At 41.2% G+C, this 21,199-nt stretch overlaps 1 protein-coding gene across 1 annotated transcript in view; it reads right to left on the bottom strand.

The window, feature by feature from the left end:
* Nucleotides 1-21,199, bottom strand: part of TMEM231 (transmembrane protein 231) — a 66,312-nt gene that overhangs the window by 44,000 nt on the left and 1,113 nt on the right. The window contains exons 2-3 of the mRNA XM_029608237.1: nt 20,998-21,164; nt 8,904-9,032 (exon numbers count right to left, since the gene is read on the bottom strand). Coding sequence (XP_029464097.1) covers nt 8,904-9,032; nt 20,998-21,164 — 296 coding nt within the window. The remainder of the gene's footprint in view (nt 1-8,903; nt 9,033-20,997; nt 21,165-21,199) is intronic.

A 21,199-nucleotide genomic window follows, 5' to 3' on the forward strand; every position in this document is an offset into this window, starting at 1 on the left:
GTATGAGCGTGAGTACTTTATATACTATCCTGAAAGTTACGGGGAGCCAATGTAATGATTGAAGGACGGGAGTAATGTGGTCATGACGGTGAGTATTGGTGAGGATGCGTGCAGCAGCATTTTGTAATAACTGTAGGGGTTGTAGCGTACTTTTTGGTAAGCCTAGGAGGATAGCGTTGCAATAATCAATTTTGGACAGGATCATCGCTTGCAGTACTGTGCGGAAGTCAGAGGTGTGGAGCAGAGGTTTAATTCTCTTCAGGGTGTGGAGTTTGAAGAATCCGCTTTTTATAGTGGCTGAAATAAATTTTTTGAGGTTAAATTGGTAATCTATCATGATGCCAAGGTTGCGGACTAGTAGGGTAGGAGGGCAACCGGGTAGTGAGGGGGTGGGGGAGAGACTGCGTGAAGGGTTGTTAGGGGGAGAAAGAATGAGTAGCTCTGTTTTGTTAGTATTGAGTGCTAGGAAATTATCGGAGAGTAATTTATTAATCTCAGATAGAGCAGAGTTCCAGATCTTCATTGCATTTTCAATGGAGTCATTGATAGGGATGAGTATCTGCACGTCGTCAGCATATATAAAGTGCTGGATGCCCAGATTGGAGAGGAGATGGCAGAGGGGGAGGAGGTATATATTAAAGAGGGTTGAAGAGAGGGATGAACCTTGTGGTACTCCTTGAGAAAGTTTGACAGGGTTGGATTTGTTACAACCAATTTTTACACTGTAGCTTCTGTCACTAAGGTATGATTGGAACCATAGTAGGGCTGTGCCGGCAATGCCAATTTCCATGAGGCGTTTGATGAGTGTGACGTGGTTGACAGTGTCGAAAGCCGTAGAGATATCTAACAGTGCAAGTATGTGGGATTGTCCGTTGTCCATGGCTTTAAGTATAGATTCTGAGAGGGTGATGAGTAGCGTTTCTGTGCTATGGTGTTTGCGAAAAACATATTGGGATGTGGAGAGTATGTTGTGTTCATCAATGTATTCGGTGAGTTGTTTGTTGATAATCTTTTCCAGTATTTTGGAGAGGAAGGGGAGGTTTGATACAGGGCGATAGTTGGTTAGGTTATTGGGATCCAAATTAGGTTTTTTGAGAGTGGGTTTGATAATGGCATGCTTGAGTTGCTTTGGGACTTGGCCAAGGGTAATGGATTTGTTCAGAATGTTTGCGATGTGTTTGGCTGTAGTAGCAGGGCATGTGAGTAGTATTTTGGTGGGCAGGTTGTCTGATGGATGATAGGCTGGTTTAATTTTTTTGAGAGTGGTTTCAATTTCTAGTGCTGATGTATTTTCGAAGTTCAATAGGGAGGAGTTTGTGTTTTTTTTGTGTGGGTGTGATTGTCTGTTTTGATTGGTGTAGTCTATTGGGGTGATTTTGGGTGCTGAGGGGATGGGGGAGCCAGAGTGAGCTGTGAAGCGTGCCATAATAGTTTCCACTTTAGAAAGGAAGTAAGATGCTAGATTCTCACATTTTGTTTCATCGTCATTGTCTGGGTTGCATCTGTCTTGAGATGTAATGAGGCTGTTTACATATTGGAATAGGGCTTGGGGGTTGAACTGGAATTGATGGATTCTTGTGGCATAGAAGTCTTTCTTTGCTTTTTCTGTGGCCTTTCTGTATGCGTGTAATTGGGTGCGAAACTGTGATAGGGTAGTTGGGAGGCGGTCCCTTCGCCAGGTTTTTTCTAATTTACGAAGTTTCAGCTTCATGGTTTTAAGTTCGTCTACATACCAAGGTTTTTTGTTATTTTTTTCTAAGTTGATTTTTTTGGTTTGAGAGGGGCAGAGTCTATCTGCTATGTTGGTCGTGATTTGGAACCATGAAGAGGTGGCGGAGTTAGCATCTGTAAGGTCTAGGTTGGGTAGTTCTTCTGAAAGGGCCTCTAAGATATCTTCGGTTTTAGCCTGTTTACGAAATCTGATTGTTTTTGTAGGATGTGAGGATTGGGGGGAATCTTGTATAGTGCACTGAGTATCAATACGGTAGTGATCTGACCAGGGAATGGGCATACAAAAGGTGTGGTCAGCTTTGATTAAGGTATTGGTAAATATAAGGTCAAGGGTATGACCCGATTTGTGCGTGGGGTTGGTCACAATCTGTTTGAATCCAAAGGCATTCATAGCCGTCAATATAGCCTCACAGGAAGGGGAGAGGGGGTCACAGTCAACATGGAGATTGAGATCTCCGAGAATGATGGCTGGGTTAGCAAAGTTTATGTGTTTAGAGATGTATTCTATGAAGGGGGAGGGGTTCTTTTCTAGGATGCCAGGGGGGGGCATAAATTAAGCAGAGTTGGAGAGAGTTGGATCTAAAGATGCTGATCTCTAATTTGGGTGGGGGGAGGGTAGATTGGAGAGAGAAGTTGAATCTCTTTTTGGCGGCAAGGAGTAGTCCACCCCCTTTCTTTTTGGGTCTAGGAATGGAGAATGCGCTATATTGTTCTATGGGGAGTTGGTTGATTAACGCAGTGTCAGTATCCTTTAACCAGGATTCTGTGATGGCACATATGTCGGGAGATTCGTCAATAAGTATGTCATATAGAAGCGTGGTTTTCTTTACAATAGATTGAGCATTTAGAAGTAGCATAGAGAAGGTCATTAATCCTATCAATTGTGTAAGGGGAGAGGCCATCACAGGTATGAGTGATCTGTGTTGTTTGGTTTGGTAGGTGTCTTGGATAACTTTGTAAGAGGTGTAGAAGTGTGTAATGGTGGGAATGTGTTGAATGTGTTGATAACCCATATTGCTGGTTTATGGATGGGTTGCAGTATTGTAGGTGGTTGAGGGAGTGGGTAGTAAGATTGTTCACTGCAGGGAAGTGGGATGTAAGGAGAACATAGACACTGAAGATTCAAATTTGAAATTGAGACATCGGTGTGGCAACATTAGTATAGGAAACAGTAGTAGCAGGTTGTTTTGGGCTAGTAGAATAGAGAAATAGGAGGGAGTTTGGTATTATGATTCAGCTGGTGTTGTTGTCTATAAGCATATTCTCAGACAGTCTTATAATATAGATGGTGGGTAGAGATACTGGTGAAACAGATATATGAGTCAAGTGGTTCCAGAGGAGTCAATCGAGAGAGGTGAACGGTAGCCAATGACTCACCATTGGGTTCGGTGCTGTTTGAACAGTCTATAGGTCCTCCATGAGAATAGGCTTTGATGATGCAGTTGTAGGCTAGTTGAGTATCAGGTAACTGTATATATCCTCAGGTGGGAGGTGTCGTCAGCATGGAGCCTCTGTTTGTTTGTGGGTACTCCCTGGGTGAGGGTCGGGGCTCCTCGGGGCTGCAACGAAGGGGACGAAACAAAGGGGCAGGCCCCTTTGTTGCGCTCCTTCGGCGCGCGACGCTGGAGGGTCTGTAGGTTTAAAGGGAGTCTGTGCCCTTTCCTATTGGCTGCCGGTAAGTATGGGTAGGCGGGCCTTCCGCGCGTGTTTTTCCGGTCGGGACGGCGGCAGGACGGAGCAGCAGGCCGCGTGGTCGGCCTCGGACCCAGCGGCCTGCCGCTGGGTCCGATTTTCTTCAACTGAAGAAATCTTTTGTCTTGGCATGCCTGCAAGTTGCCACTAGATCCCACTGAGGGCAGTGCCATCTTCTGCTAGCTGATCAAATGCTTCCTTGGCTAGTTTCCATTCTTCTATGTCTAGTGTTTGTCTGCTCAAATAATCCGCCTGTTTAGTATTTGTTCCCACTATGTGTGTTGCTGTAAGGTCCTGCAAATGTGCTTCTTCTCAGGCCATTAATTGATTCACTTTTCTTGCTACCTTTTCAGGTCCTTCCTTGCTACCACCATGGCATTGTCGGAAAGTACTCTGACCAATTTCCTCTTTACCTGTGGAAACAAGTTGATTAGGGACAATCTGATGGCCTTAGTGTCCAGGCAGCTTATCAAAGCCCTTGCGCTACCTGACTGTAGTAGAGAGTTCCCCATCCAGTTGTGCTTGCATCTGTCCTTAACATAACCCAATTTGAGGGCTCTATGCTGACTCCTACCTCTAAATTAACCATGATCAGACACCATTCCAGGCTTTTCCTAGCCTGCAGTGTGATGGTAAAGGTTGTTTCAAAGTCTTGATTCTGTAGGATCATCTCGACAGGAGGATCCTCTGCAGGGGGGTGCATATAGGCTCTTGCCCATTGTACTCTTTGGCTGCCTCCACCAAACCTAGTACCTGTAAATAAATAAGACCAAGCTTGTGGTGATTTTGTGACCAGGAATTTTGTCACCTGTTCCTACAGCTTGCTGATCTTGTCAAGAATATTCTCTCTTTACTTAACTTGAACCTTATAAATGAGCGATTGAGTGAGCTGTAACTGACTTTTGTCTTTTACGACCCAACCTGGGTTTTCCAACAGTTACAAGACTTGCTGAGTTGACCGAAGAGGTTTTTTTTGTTGTTGTTTTTTTAAAGGACTTGGCCCTGATTAGTCAATCATTTGGGTACTAGAATTCCTTCCCTGTGGAGGAAGGCTGTCACCACCATTATTACTTTTGTGAACATTCATGGTGCAGAGGCTAGCCCAAAGGGCAGAGTCTTCCTGGTATCTTGAACTTTCGGTAGTCTTTCCTCATGGAAATGTGGAAATATGCTTTGGATAAATCTAGGAAGGACAGTCTCTCTCATTTTCTTATTGATATATCATTGACTTCAGGGTTTCCATCCATAAATGTAGTACCCTCAAGGAACATAGTTTCACAGTAACATAGTAAATGACAGCAGAAAAAGACTCAAATGATCAATCTAGTCTGCCCAGCAAGCTTTATTTATTTTTTATTGTTAATTAATTTTTATATTTATTTACTTTTATAACCTGCTCCATGCAGGTTAGCCCCACGCATTCTCTTAAGGGTAGACACTGCTTTTCCATGCAGATTACCCCAATGCAGGTTTCCCCTTAGCTTCATTTCCATCCTTTAGCCACTAGGGATCTTTGGTGTTTATCCCAGGCTCTTTTGAACTTCATTACAGTTCTTGTCTTAACTATCTCTTCCGGGAGGGTATTCCATGCATCCACCATCTTTCCGTGTAGAAATATTTCCTGACGTTTTTCCTGAGTCTACCCCCTTGGATCTTCATATTATGATCCCTAGTTCTACAGTTTTCTTCCCATTGGAAGAGGCTTGATTCCCATGCATCAATTAAACCCTTCAAGTATTTAAATGTCTATATCATATCTCTTCTTTCCTGTTTCTCCTCCAGGGTATACATATTTAGGTCCTAGTCTCCTCTCATATGGCTTTTGATACAGACTGCATACCATTTTCGTTGTCTTTCTTTGGACTGCTTTGATTCTATCTCTATCTTTTTTAAGGTACGGTCTCCAAAACTGAACACAGTGCTCCAGATGAGGCCTCACCAAGGCCCTGTACAAGGGCAATGCCACCTCCTTTTTCCTGCTGGTTATGCTTCTTTTGAAGCAGCCCAGCTTTCTTCTGGCCCTAGCCCCATCTTATCACATTGCTTTGCTGCTTTCAGATTATTCGACACCATCACCCTGAGGTCTCTTTCCCGGTCCATGCATATCAGTCTCTCGCCTCCAATCATGTATAATTCCTTTGGATTTCTGCACCCCCAGACACATGACTCTGCACTTCTTGGCACTGAATCCCAGCTTCCAAATCTTTTACCACTCCTCAAGCTTTCTTAGATCACTTTTCATTCTCTCCACTCCTTCAGGTGTGTCCACTCTGTTGTAGATCTTAGTGTCATCCGCAAAAAGAGACAAACATTTCCTTTTAACCTTTTCACTATGTTGCTCACAAAGATATTGAACAAAACCGGTCCCAGAACTCATTCTTGAGGTACTCCACTTATCACTCTTCTCTCCTCAGAACAGGTTCCATTTATCACCACTCACGGTCATCTATCAATCAACCAGTTTGTAATCCATTCTACCACCTTGGGATCCATTCCCAGGCTTCTCATTTCTCATTCATGAGCCTTCTCTGTGTGGGACAGTATCAAATGTTTTGTTGAAATCAAGATAAATCACATCAAGTGCTCTTCCTTGATCCAATTCTCTAGTTCCCAATAAAAAAAAAATCAAATTCATTTGACATAAACCATGTTGCCTTAGACCCTACCCTGGATTGTAGATAGTTGCATGTCTTTTACTTCAGCAACATTTCCATTAACTTTCCCACCACCAAGATAAGGCTTACTGGCCATTAGGTTCCAGCTTCCTCTCTCCTACCACTTTTGTGAAGCAAGACCATCACCGCCCTCCTCCAATCTTGGTGCACCATTTCCATTTCTAAGGATTTACTAAAGTCTTTCAATGAATCTGCCAAATCCTCTCTGAACTCCCTTAGTATCCCGGGATGTACCTCATCAGGCCCCCATGGCCTTGTCCACTTTCAGTTTTGCAAGTTCCACCCCTCCTATGCTCCTGTGGAATGCAGCGATCGGGGCCCAGCCTTCAGGTTGGGACATGGCATCAAGCCTGGGTCCAGGCTCAGGTCCCGGCATCAGGACCAGCCTCCAGGTCGGTTTGCGGTATCAGCGCTTGGGTCTGGCCGAGGTTCCAGCATTGGGACCTGGCCTCCAGGCCAGGCCAGGCCAGGCCATGGCGTCGGGCTTCTGCTGAGGCCCAGGTGTCGGGCCTAGGACTAGGCTGAAACCTCGGCCTTACATACACTAAGGCCAGCCTTTTCTGGGGTGGGTAGAGGAGTAGCCTGGTAGTTAGAGCAGTAGGCTGAGAACCAGAGAAGCCAGGGTTCAAATCTCCCTACCGCTCCTTGTGACATTGGGCAAGTTATTTCAATCTCCAATGCCTCGGGTAAAAATTTAGTTACTGGTTATTGGTTTTCCAGGTGGTAGTCATGATGTAAAAACAAATGGTCTCAATCAATAATGATATGGTGAAATTTAAACTTATCCTTTTATTTTTTTTCCTGCCACATTAGTCCAAAAAAGTGGGATATGTCCCCCTGCCAACAGATGAAGACAGAGAAAAAAAAGTCTAAGGATGACTTTGCTCTCCCTACAGGAGTTTAGTGCTGCCTTCAGAAGAAATGGAAAAAGAAAAAGAAAAAAGTCCGAAAAAAAAAAAAATCACCAGAAACTGCAGGTGAATGTACCAGCTACCATCTGCTGGAGACAGAGAAATACTGAGGAACTGCAGGTGGCACCAGTGCTTATCAAGCAGTGTCAGTTAAACTTTCTCTGTCGCCATCTGCTGGCACGGATGCATAAACCCAGGAGTCTGGAATGATCCAGGTACATACAGAAAATCCCTATACCAAAGTCATGATTATGCCAACTACCTTCACAGTGGGCAACAACTTACTTGCTGTTAGTATTCTGATCTTGCCAGACTGAGAGCCCTTGATTGCTGCAGCTTCCCTGAGTGGATTCTGGACTGTCTGGCAGGACTTAAAGAAAGAAAATTAACCGGTAATTTTAAAATGTCACCTTCCTCATTGTCCATGCCAGACCAGTCCAGACAAGTGGGACATTTCAGTATTCCACCTTCATCAAGCAGGAGGAAGCCATAATAGCTCTCAACTCATGGGTCCAAAGTGTAGCCTCTCCTGGCCTGCATTCCCACAATGAAGTGCTTAGAGCAGGGATGTAATAAAGACAAGAGGGCTGCCCTGCCATTATCCTCTGGAAATTCAGATTCTGACTCTGCCTGTGAGGACACTTTCCCTCTCATCGAGCAGGCTCGCCAAGCCTGTAGGACCTGCAAATTCTTGCTGGAGCAGGCTGAAGCACTCATCAACTTGATTCTTCCTGAAATCAATGCCTTAGAAACCACTGTGCTTTCATCTGCTGAAAGAGAGAAAATACTGAAGAACTGAAAGCAGCATCAGATCTTTATAGGGAAGTGAAGTCAGCTTACAGTTTTTTCTGTTTCCATCTGTTGGCGGCAGGACATAACCCACTTGCCTGGACTGGTCTGGCATGGATGATAAGAAATGGAGTAAGAGTGTAGTGTCAGTGGAGGAGTAGCCTAGTGGTTGGAGCAGCAGGCTGAGAATTCAAATATTGCTTTTCCCATTGATGCTCCTTGTGACCGTAGGCAAGTCACTTCAGCCTCTATTACCTCAGGTACAAACAAATTGTAAGTCCTCTGAAGCAGGGAAATTCCTTTTGAATCTGACTGGAGCTCACCTTTAGCTCAGGTTTAGAAAGGCAAATAAATCTAAAATACAAATCCTCTTTAATCCTATTAACTTACTGGTACAGGCTTCGATCCCCCTGGTATAAAGATCCAAAAGGAAATCTGGTAACAGCAGCATTCGCACCCAATGAGGGGAGGAGGTCTCAGCCATCTCTCAACTGTGATGGCTACTAGCCGGACTCAGGGTTCAAAAGTACCTCGCTCTGTGGCCCCTGACCAAGGATTGTCACTGTGATGGATGGGCTAGGTGAGGAATATCAGATAGAGAAGATCCTATGGATATTACAAATGAAGGCTCATGCTGCCATAGCATAAATATATGGCCAACTCTGACTAAGATGTAAGCCCAAAGGAAAAACAAGAAATGACTGGGTTAAAAAAATAAATAAAATGTAAAAAATGAAGGTCTGGTGGTACATTTTACAAAATCTGGAACTTTACTTTCGGCCAGCCACGCCAGCCCTGGCCAGCCAGAGGAGAAGCAGCCATGAATAGGAAGAGCTCTCACGTTTTCTGCATTGCAATATAAATTGCTACAGCTGAGCCACTGGGCTGGTGTCCAATAATATGGATATTAATCCTGGTCTCATAGATAAAATTAACACATTCTATAATCTAACCTATTGAAATTCCCCCATAGAAACAACCTAAACAGGCTCAAAGAAGCATTTTCTATTATGTAGCTCTTAATAAGCTTACTCCAGTGCTTTAAAAAACATATTACATAAATGTACTAACAACAATTTATAAACTTTGTGCTGATGAGACTCACATAAAGCTTGTATGAAAAGGTCAAAATAAGCTGCACACTCAGGACTTGCTCTGTGGGTTGCAAAGGAAGCTCTAAATTAAAATGTAACTCATCCATTTTTCCATCCTGGTTTTTATCTTCTTCTCTGGCCTAAAGGATACAAGAAGTACATTTATTATTTGTAAAACAATTTCTAGATCTCTAGGATTGCAGTTACTGTAACATTCCCATGACTCAATTCTACTAAAAGTGACTGTAGTGTGTGCCAAAGGTACCGACTGATGTAACAAGTACCAAGGATGGCCAACTTCCTGCCACATATTTTAAATATTTGAATTAATGTGGTAAAATGCATACAATCATTATCTTCATTACTGTTTATATACTGCTCTCTGCAATGGCTCACATCCCAAAACATTCATAATTATAAATACATTAAAAACGTACAATAATGAAACTAAAAACACACAGCCATAAACTAAAGAGATTATCAAGATACATACTAAAATCTTTTTATAAAAGGTTAAATACAGCACTGTAGAAAATAAGAAGCTAATTAGCAAAAAGACATCATCCAAATTTGGAGTTAAACAAATGAATCTTAGGAAAAAGCATAAGCATTGTCAAATTAAGTGTAAAACATTGATAAGGCAGGCTAAGAGAATTTGAAATGAAGTTGGCTGTAGAGGCAAAAAATCATAATAAAAACTTTTTAAAATATATCCAAAGCAAGAAACCTGTGAGGGAGTAGGTTGGACTGTTAGATGACGGAGGGGTTAAAGGGGCTCTTAGGGAAAATAAGGCCATTGCAGAAAGACTAAATTAACTCTTTGCTTCCGTGTTTACTAATGAGGATGTTGGGGAGATACCGGTTCCGGAGATGGTTTTCAAGGGTGAAGATTCAGATGAACCGAATCAAATGTAGTTGGCCAGATTGGCCAGATTAGCTTGTCAATCTGGCCAACCAAATTTGGTTGGCCAGATTGACAAGCTAAAAAGAGTAGCAAATCACCTGGACCAGATGGTATGCACCCCAGGGTTCTGAAGGAACTAAAAAATGAAATTTCAGATCTATTAATTAAAATTTGTTAGCTATCATTAAAATCATCCATTGTACCTGAAGACTGGAGGGTGGCCAATGTAACCCCAATATTTAAAAAGAGCTCCAGGGGCGATCCAGGAAACTCTAGACGAGTGAACATGACATAAGTGCTGGGAAAAATAGTGGAAACTATTCTAAAGATCAAAATCACAGAGGATAATGGTACACAGTCAGCATGGATTTATCCAAGGCAAGTCTTGCCTTACAAATCTGCTTCATTTTTTTGAAGGGGTTATTAAACATGTGGATAAAGGTGAGCCAGAAGATGTAGTGTATTTGGCTTTTCAGAAAGCATTTGACAAAGTCCCTCATGAGAGGCTTCTAAGGAATAGGGGAAAGGAGGCAGTGTCCTTTTGTGGATTAAAAACTGGTTGAAAGACAGGAAACAGAGAGTAGGATTAAATGGTCAATTTTCTCAATGGAAAAGGGTAAACAGTGGAGTATCTCGGGGATCTGTACTTGGACCGGTGCTTTTCAATATATTTATAAATGATCTGGAAAGGAAGACGATGAGTGAGGTAATCAAATTTGCAGATGATACAAAATTATTCAGAGTAGTTAAATCACAAGTGGATTATGATAAATTGCAGGAGGACCTTGTGAGACTGAAAGACTTGGCATCCAAATGGCAGATGAAATTTAATATGGATAAGTGCAAGGTGATACATATAGGGAAAAATAATCCATGCTATAGTTATATGACGTTAGGTTCCATATTAGGAGCTATCACTTAGGTAAAAGATCTAGGCTTCATAGTGGATAATACATTGAAATCGTCAGCTCAGTGTGCTGCGGCAGTCAAAAAAGCAAACAGAATGTTAGGAATTATTAGGCAGGGAATGGTGAATAAAACGGAAAATGTCATAATGCCTCTGTATTGCTCCATTGTGAGACCGCACCTTGAGTACTGTGTACAATTCTGGTCTCCACATCTCAAAAAAGATATAGTTTCGATGGAGAAGGTACAGAGAAGGGCGACCAAAATGATAAAGGAGATGGAACAACCCCCCTGTGAGGAAAGGCTAAAGAAGTTAGGGCTGTTCAGCTTGGAGAAGAGATGGCTAAGGGGGGATATGATAGAGGTCTTTAAAATCATAAGAGATCTAGAACGGGTAAATGTGAATCAGTTATTTACTCTTTCGGATAATAGAAGGACTAGGGGGCATGCCATGAAGTTAGCATGGGGCACAGTTAAAACTAATCAGAGAAAATTATTTTTCACTCAACGCACAATTTAGCTCTGGAATTTGTTGCCAGAGGATGTGGTTAGTGCAGTTAGTGTAGCTGGGTTTAAAAAAGGTTTGGATAAGTTCATGGAGGAGAAGTCCATTAACTGCTATTAATCAAGTTGTCTTAGAGAATAGCCACTGCTATTACTGGCATCAGTAGCATGGGATCTACTTAGTATTTGGGTACTTGCCAGGTACTTGTTGCCTGGATTGGCCACAAGGAAACAGGATGCTGGGCTTGATGGACTCTTGATCTGAGCCAGTATGGCAATTTCTTATGTTCTTAACATTTTCTTAAAGATCTTAGAGTAGGAAACAAGGCGCAATTCACAAGAAAGAATTTTAAAAAGATGGAGCTGCTATTGAAAATGTGCATTCTCAGGTCTCAACCAACCGAGCAGAGATGGAATATCAAGCAGTCGACTCTCCTGAGATCGTAAGGCATAGGTGGGATTGTAGACTGTACAAGGGCATTGACCCATGGGAAAGAGTCTAAGGTCAGAAAATTATGAACTAAAATGGCAAATTTGTAGAGAATTCTTTCATGGACTGTGAACCAATGTAATTTTATCAATACTGGAAAGAAATTGCCATGCATAGACCGTGCAGATATCAGTCTTGCCGCTGCATCCATTAAAAACTAAGTACAATATAGATAAAAGCAGAGTGATTTGAGGACATTTCTGTGATTAATTTCTAATGTCCTTTGCATTTTATTGGTGGACTCTTAAAATATTTGAGGCTGTATTTGTTTATTAGAATTTCCATATCTTTTTCCTGAGAATATTCTATATGCTTTTCGTTTTATTTTATGTATACTACTATGCACTAGTCCATAGGTAGGCAACAAATATACACGAGTTACATTTGCATGCACTCATCTCCCGCATATTCATTGTGGATATCCTAAAAAATCAGAACATTTGTGACACTCCACAATTAATCTACTACTGATCTGCCTACTCCCCTTGAATGTCCAGATCCATTTGTACGATTGTGTGTTGAACAAAGTTTACAAACTAACAAAATTTGATGTCCTCAGTTTGATGTCCGCATGTGTAAAGCCGTGTAAAGCGTGTCCGTGTTTGTAAAGCCATGAGAATGGCAAATGGAGGCATGAGGGATTAAGCGTTCTGAGATGAAACCGCTGTGGATAATACGCAATGGAAGTATGAAGTTTTGAGATATGTGGAGGATATCGGCAGTAGCCAGAAGAAGAAAGGCGCTTGGTGAATTGAAGAGAAAAATAATGTATTTTTGATGATCGATGTGAGGCTTGAAGACAGTGGTCTGTGATTATAAGAATAAGGAAATTGAGTTTCAATCAAGTGAAGTTAGAGTTCCAAGAAAGACCAGTGGTGTATCTACAAATACGGCAGAATATTTAAACAATAGTGGGATATCAAGAACATCGAAAGGGTATTGGTTTGAAAGAAAATGTATAAATGAACGCCCCTAAGTTGTTGTAGATAGCATCACATTGAGAATTACTGTTTGTCAATAACTGCTTTCAAATTCCCCTGACGAAGCCGTGAGGTGAAACGAGGGCCCTGTTGGGATTGGTGGAAAAATCAAGACATTAAAAATAAAAAGAAGGGATTGGTGGAAAGACCTAGGGATTGATATAAAGCAAAAAACTGAGGAATAAATTGTACGATTGATGCAAAGAAAAGGGATTGGTGGAAAGATCAAGGGACTGATGTAAAGAAAAGATTGAGGAACAAAGTGTATATTGATTAGATTTGGTGAGTTCTCATGTAATATGAGTATTTTTTATGAGTGGAATCAGTGTGTTTGAGTGTGCACGAGTATGAGTGGGGATGTTTTTAATTGATATTTGTTGTGAAAAATATATAAGTATAAATTGTATATTTTATGAATGGTAAATGTAATATGAATGTTTTTGGATATTTTTCTGACGATAATAAAAATAATTATTTGTGAAATATTGATATGTGCTTGTATTCCACTCCATTAGGAGTGTTTTTGTTACTATATATATATATATATATATATATATATATATATATATATATACATACTCCAGTTACTTTATTTCTACTGCTTCACCCCCTCTTTGCCTATCCTTCCTCCACTATCCTTTAACCTCTACTCGTTGCCATATTAGTTCAAACAGTTATTTGTTATAATGTAACTTTCTACCCTGATCTTTTCCATTTCCTCCCCTCTATCCGTTCTATGTAAACCCATGTGATGTCCATCCGAACTTGGGTATATAAAAGTGTTAAATAAATAAATATATTGGTATCAATATCCCTTCCAGATCAGTTATTTATGACTGATTAAATAGGGCCAGACCCAGTACCCGCACCCATTCTGAGATAGTTGTTGTGAAACACTATTTGCTGGAATACTTCCTTTTTCAGCTAGCTTTTTCTGAGTAAGTTGTTAGAAGCTTATGCTGCCTTTTTGTGACATTGTCCAGTTATTGCCTTTGAGGTGAATTTTCAAAAGATGAAAACCAACAGGTACACCCTCCCACTCAAACAGGTCATTAAGAAATTATTTAAAATCCAGGAATACAGTGGGCTCTGGTAGAATTAGACCTGTGATGAGGAGACACACAATGTACCAAATGCAAAAAGAACAAAAAGCCTTCTCTATATTAGAAACTGAAGAAGTTCTTGAGAAAAACATTGAAGTGTTACCAGAAAAGAGAAAACAAACACAATGCATGCAGAATTTCAAGATCCATAACCAAAAGAAAAATCTAATTGAGATGGATAACTCTGTCAACAGTGGCACAACTGCAAAAGGAAAGAGTGAAGTGAATGACAAATCTCAAATAAAATCTCATAAGGAGTCCAGGAAAAGCAATAACCTTAAAGAGAGTACCTGGAAGGCTATGACCACAAATGCTCATAGTTTGGGAAATAAAATCCCAGATCTGCAGGCCCTAATGGCTGAGGCAGAATTGGACATTGTTGCTATCACAGAGACATGGTTCACAGAATCTCATGACTGGGATACAACAATACCAGGCTATAACTTATTAAGGAAGGACAGAGAGGATAGAAAAGGGGGAGGTGTGGCTCTTTATATCAGAAACAACATCCAAGCATCTGAGCTGCAAGGAAGTTGGGGCAAGGAAGAAGCAATATGGGTCGACCTAAAAAAAGATGACGGAGCATCCATTTATATTGGAGTGGTTTATAGGCCTCCAAACCAAAAGGAAGAGCTGGACAGAGTTCTGGTTGAAGACATCCATAAGATAGGTAAGAAGGGAGAAGTGGTGATCGTGGGTGACTTTAATATGCCAGATGTAGACTGGAAAATCCCATCTGCAGAAACTAAAAATAGTAGAGCAATAGTGGATGCCATGCAAGTATCTTTGTTCAAACAAATGGTGTTGGAACCCACGAGAGAAGGAACTATACTCGACTTAGTGCTCACTAATGGAGATAATGTCTCCGATGTCCAGGTGGGCACCCACCTCAGCACCAGTGATCATCAAACGGTATGGTTTAATATCACTAAAAGAATAGGGAAAAGAACCACAAAGACCCGAGTTTTACAGTTCAAAAACACGGACTTTGAGGAAATGGGTAAGTACCTGGAGGAAGAACTAAAAGGATGGGAGAACGAGAGAGATGTGGAGCAGCAGTGGACCAATCTAAAACGAGCAATCACCAAGGCAACTACTCTATATGTTAGAAATGTAAAGAAAAGCAAAAGAAAATTGAAACCTATCTGGTTCTCAAAGGAGGTGGCTGACAAAATTAAAGCTAAAAGAACAGCATTCAAGAAATATAAAAGATCCCAAAGGGAGGAACACAAAGAAGAATATTTGATTCAACTGAGGGAGACAAAGAAATTAATCAAGTTGGCAAAAAGTCAAGCGGAAGAGAGGATTGCCAAGGAGATAAAAAATGGTGACAAAACATTTTTCAGATACATCAGCGAAAAGAGAAAGGTCCAAAGTGGTATAGTGAAATTGAAAGGTGATAATGATCAATGTGTGGAGAGAGACGAAGAAATGGCAGAAATATTAAACGAATACTTCAGCTCTGTGTTCACTAAAGAAGACCCTGGAGAAGGACCATCTCTACACAACAAGAAACTGGAAGGAAATGGAATAGATGAAAATCCTTTTACAGTAGAAAATGTGTGGGAAGAGCTAAAGAACCTGAAAGTGGACAAAGCCATGGGGCCTGATGGGATTCATCCAAGGATATTGAGGGAGCTCAGAGATGTTCTGGCGGGTCCGCTGTGTGACCTGTTCAATAGATCCCTTGAAACGGGAGTGGTGCCGAGTGATTGGAGAAGAGCGGTGGTGGTCCCGCTTCACAAGAGTGGGAACAGGGAGGAGGCTGGCAACTACAGACCGGTTAGCCTCACTTCGGTGGTGGGAAAAGTAATGGAGTCACTGCTGAAAGAGAGAATAGTGAACTATCTACAGTCTGGAGAATTGATGGACCAGAGGCAACATGGATTCACCAGGGGAAGATCCTGTCAAACAAATCTGATTGACTTTTTTGACTGGGTAACCAAGGAATTGGATCAAGGAAGAGCACTCGATATCATATACTTGGATTTCAGCAAAGCTTTTGATACGGTTCCGCACAGGAGACTGGTCAATAAAACGAGAAGCTTGGGAGTGAGTGCCGAGGTGGTGACCTGGATTGCAAATTGGTTGACGGACAGAAGACAATGTGTGATGGTAAATGGAACCTTCTCTGAAGAGAGAGCGGTTTTAAGTGGTGTACCGCAAGGATCGGTGTTGGGACCGGTCCTGTTCAATATCTTTGTGAGCGACATTGCGGACGGGATAGAAGGTAAGGTTTGTCTTTTTGCGGATGACACTAAGATCTGCAACAGAGTGGACACGCCGGAAGGAGTGGAGAGAATGAGACGGGATCTAAGGAAACTGGAAGAGTGGTCGAAGATATGGCAGCTGAGATTCAATGCCAAGAAGTGCAAAGTCATGCATATGGGGAGTGGAAATCCGTATGAACTGTATTCGATGGGGGGGGAAAGGCTGATGTGCACGGAGCAGGAGAGGGACCTTGGGGTGATAGTGTCTAATGATATGAAGTCTGTGAAACAATGCGACAAGGCGATAGCAAAAGCCAGAAGAATGCTGGGCTGCATAGAGAGAGGAATATCAAGTAAGAAAAGGGAAGTGATTATTCCCTTGTACAGGTCCTTGGTGAGGCCTCACCTGGAGTACTGTGTTCAGTTCTGGAGACCGTATCTACAAAAAGACAAAGACAAGATGGAAGCGGTACAGAGAAGGGCGACCAGGAAGGTGGAGGATCTTCATCGGATGACGTACGAGGAGAGATTGAAGAATCTAAATATGTACACCCTGGAGGAAAGGAGGAGCAGAGGAGATATGATACAGACTTTCAGATACTTGAAAGGTTTTAATGATCCAAAGGCAACGACAAACCTTTACCATAAGAAAAAAATCAGCAGAACCAGGGGTCACGATTTGAAGCTCCAGGGAGGAAGATTCAGAACCAATGTCAGGAAGTATTTCTTCACGGAGAGGGTGGTGGATGCCTGGAATGCCCTTCCGGAGGAAGTGGTGAAGACCAGAACTGTGAAGGACTTCAAAGGGGCGTGGGATAAACACTGTGGATCCATAAAGTCAAGAGGCCGCCAATGAAGAGTGGGTGACTCGCCAGAATGATGGCTACTGCCTGGACACAATACCCTTATTCAATAAACATACACATGGTTACTGTGACTCCAACATCACTCTAAGCTTCAACAGCAAGAGGAAATGTGGAAAAAAGGATTTGCACTCACAAAGCCGGGAGTAGCTGGCTTGTTACGGCGGTTACTACCCCAAATCAAATGTGCCTGATACTTAACTTTAGATGCATATCCAGCATAGCTCTCTGCTTCAACGGCAGGGGAGAAGAAAAACTGATACTTCACGCATACCCAGCATAGCTTCAACGGCAGGGGAGAAGAAAAAAGGATTCACACTCACAAAGCGGGGAGTAGCTGGCTTGTTACGGCGGTTACTACCCCAAATCAAATGTGCCTGATACTTAACTTTAGATGCATATCCAGCATAGCTCTCTGCTTCAACGGCAGGGGAGAAGAAAAACAACCAATAAGGGCTGTATAACATAGTCTGGGTTAAAACAAATAAGCATGGGTGTAGCTTGCTTATTGCGGCGGTTACTACCCCTACTACCCCCTAACTAATCAAGCTAGATATTTCACTTGGATGCAGCTCCATCACTGCTCTCTACATTAATGGTGGGGGAGGAAGGGAAATAGAACCAAGAGCTAAAAGAAACAGATAAGTATGAGAGAAAAAATGTGTGAAGCTTGCTGGGCAGACTGGATGGGCCGTTTGGTCTTCTTCTGCCGTCATTTCTATGTTTCCATGAGCACATGAAAAATAGCACATGCGTTTGTAAAATGGCATATATGTGTATAAATCGAAGACAGCAAGTAAATCTGCATGTGTAAAGAAGGGGCATTTTGGGGAGAGGCCAACATTTATGCACATAAGTTGCTATTTTACAACCTACCAAACTGATGCGTCAAAGTCTTACTTGTGCATATTTACTCCTGCTCAAAATCTGGTGTAAGTGATCATAAACATCTTTAAAGTGAAAAAAATGATTGGGTGGGGGGGGGGGGCCTGGATGAAATGGGGAAACTTTAGGTCTTCATGGGCTGCAGATGGACTGGGTGAACTGGTAGACTAATTGGTAAAACTGGTTATTTCATTGCTGTGTGCATGTTATAAAGTTCCCTGACTTACATGTGTAAAAGCCGATTTACAGGGGGTAAATGTATCTAAATAAAGTGAGTAAAATTTATTCACATATCCCTTTAAAATGTAAAGTACAAATATGTAGATATTATTTTATTTATTATTTTTATGTACTGACATTTGATCTGAGATATCACATCAGTTTACATTCAGGTACTGTAAGTATTTCTCTATCCCCAGAGGGCTCACAATCTAAGTTTGTACCTGAGGCAATGGAGGGTAAAGTGACTTGCCCAAGGTCACAAGAAGGAGACTTGAACCCTGGTCTCCTGGTTCATAAGCCCACTGCTCTAACCACTAGGCTATTCCTCCTATATCATTTCCACACACTTATCTGGCTAAATTCCAACTTATCCAGGTAAGTGGCATCTTTGCTGCTACTTAGAGGTGGCCAAATTTGAATGTATCCAGATAAATAGTGCTCTTTTTATCTGGATTGGCTGGCTATCTTACATAGCCAGATAAGTCCAAAAAGTGCTATTTAGATGGACAAGTAGCACTTTTCAGATTTAAATGGCTAGGTTTTCATAAACAGTTAAAAGCATTTTTATTTAACAAAGCTTTCATGAATATTTAAATTATTTGTTGTTTATGTTATTTTAGTAATCTATGTTTTATTTACACTACTTAGTTCAATTGTATTTATAATTTGTAGTATATAAAATTTTTAAATAAATAAAATAAATGAAGTTGGTCATAGAGGCAAAAACTCATAATAAAAACTTTTTAAAATATATCTGAAGCAAGAAACCTGTGAGGGAGTCAGTTGGACCATTAGATGACCGAGGGGTTAAAGGGGCTCTTAGGGAAGATAAGGCCATTGCAGAAAGACTAAATGAATTCTTTGCTTCCACGTTTACTAATGAGGATGTTGGGGAGATACCAGTTCCGGAGATGGTTTTCAGGGGTGATGAACGAATTCACTGTGAACCTGGAAGATGTAGTAGGCCAGATTGACAAACTAAAGAGTAACAAATCACCTGGACCAGAAGGTATGAATGAATTAAAAAATGAAATTTCTGATCTATTAGTTAAAATTTGTAACCTATCATTAAAATCATCCATTGTACCTGAAGACTGGAGGGTGGCCAATGTAGCCCCAATATTTAAAAAAGGCTCCAGGGGTGTTCCGGGTAACTATAGACCAGTGAGAAACTGACTTCAGTGCCGGGAAAAATAGTGGAAGCTATTCTCAAGATCAAAATCGTAGAGCATATAGAAAGACATGGTTTAATGGAACACAGTCAACATGGATTTACCCAAGGGAAGTCTTGCCTAACAAATCTGCTTCATTTTTTTGAAGGAGTTAATAAACAGTTGGATAAAGGTGAACCGGTAGATGTAGTGTATTTGGATTTTCAGAAGGCATTTAACAAAGTCCCTCATGAGAGGCTTCTAAGAAAATTAAAAAGTCATGGGATAGGAGGAGATGTCCTTTCATGGATTACAAACTGGTTAAAAGACAGGAAACAGAGAGTAGGATTAAATGGTCAATTTTCTCAGTGGAGGGGAGTGGGCAGTGGAGTGCCTCAGGGATCTGTACTTGGACCGGTGCTTTTCAATATATATATATATATATATATATATATATATATATATATATATATATGTAAATAATCTGGAAAGGAATGCGACGAGTGAGGTTATCAAATTTGCGGATGATATAAAATTATTTAGAGTAGTTAAATCACAAGCGGATTGTGATACATTACAGGAGGACTTTGCAAGACTGGACCAAGATTGGGCATCCAAATGGCAGATTAAATTTAATGTGGACAAGTGCAAGATGTTGCATATAGGGAAAAATAGCCCTTGCTGTAGTTACACGATGTTAGGTTCCATATTAGGAGCTACCACCCAGGAAAAAGATCTAGGCATCATAGTGGATAATACTTTAAAATCGTCAGTTCAATGTGCTGCAGCAGTCAAAAAAGCAAACAGAATGTTAGGAATTATTAGGAAGGGAATGGTTAATAAAACAGAAAATGTCATAATGCCTTTATAGCACTCCATGGTGAGACTGCACCTTGAATACTGTGTACAATTCTGGTCGCCACATCTCACAAAAGATATAATTGCAATGGAGAAGGTACACAGAAGGGCATCCAAAATGATAAAGGGGATGGAACAGCTCCCCTATGAGGAAAGGCTGAAGAGTTTAGTGCTGTTCATCTTGGAGAAGAGACGGCTGAGGGGGGATATGATAGAGGTCTTTAAGATCATGAGAGGTCTTGAATGAGTAGATGTGAATCGGTTATTTACACTTTCGAATAATAGAAGGACTAGGGGGCATTTCATGAAGTTAGCAAGTAGCACATTTAAGACTAATCGGAGAAAATTCTTTTTCACTCAACGCACAATAAAGCTCTGGAATTTGTTGCCAGAGGATGTGGTTAGTGCAGTTAGTGTAGCTGGGTTCAAAAAAGGTTTGGATAAGTTCTTGGAGGAGAAGTCCATTAGCTGCTATTAATCAAGTTTACTTAGGGAATAGCCACTGCTATTAATTGCATCAGTAGCATGGGATCTTCTTGGTGTTTGGGTAATTACCAGCTTCTTGTGGCCTGGTTTGGTCTCTGTTGGAAACAGGATGCTTGGCTTGATGGACCCTTGGTCTGACCCAGCATGGCAATTTCTTATGTTCTTAACTTATCTAGATAACTGTTGCTACTTTTCTGGATAGGTCTGAACTTACATGGCTCACGGTTTTTACATGCGCATATGTACTTGTATATTACAACCTGCACATATCATTTACATGCAGGTTATAAAATACAGTAAAGTAATTCTCCCTTTGTTTTATTCCATTTATGTATGTACTATTTTTGTAAGTCACTTAGAGCTGCAATATAGGCAGCATATAAATATTTTAAATAAATACATAAATAAGTTTTATTTTTGCATATTCAGATTTATTTTGAATATATACTGTATGGCTCAATAGCCTAGATAAACATGCTTCCAATTCAAACCGCAAAACATTCTATGGAATCTAACTGCAGCTCCAATATCTTCATAACCTACCGCCACCAAAGGGATCCTCAGGTTGTCACCTTGCAGGCTGTTGAAACTTGGAAATGTGCTCCAAGCAGCATAACTTCCACTGGAACCAGTAAAAACAATCAATAGTACTTCATACAGAAAACGGATAGTCGGCTGCTCCTCGTAAGTACTTTGTTTCAGCCAGAAACCTGAAACATTATAAAAGAGTATCAGAATTCTGCCA

This window comes from Rhinatrema bivittatum, chromosome 7, assembly GCF_901001135.1.
Source record: "Rhinatrema bivittatum chromosome 7, aRhiBiv1.1, whole genome shotgun sequence".
NCBI lineage: Eukaryota > Metazoa > Chordata > Amphibia > Gymnophiona > Rhinatrematidae > Rhinatrema > Rhinatrema bivittatum.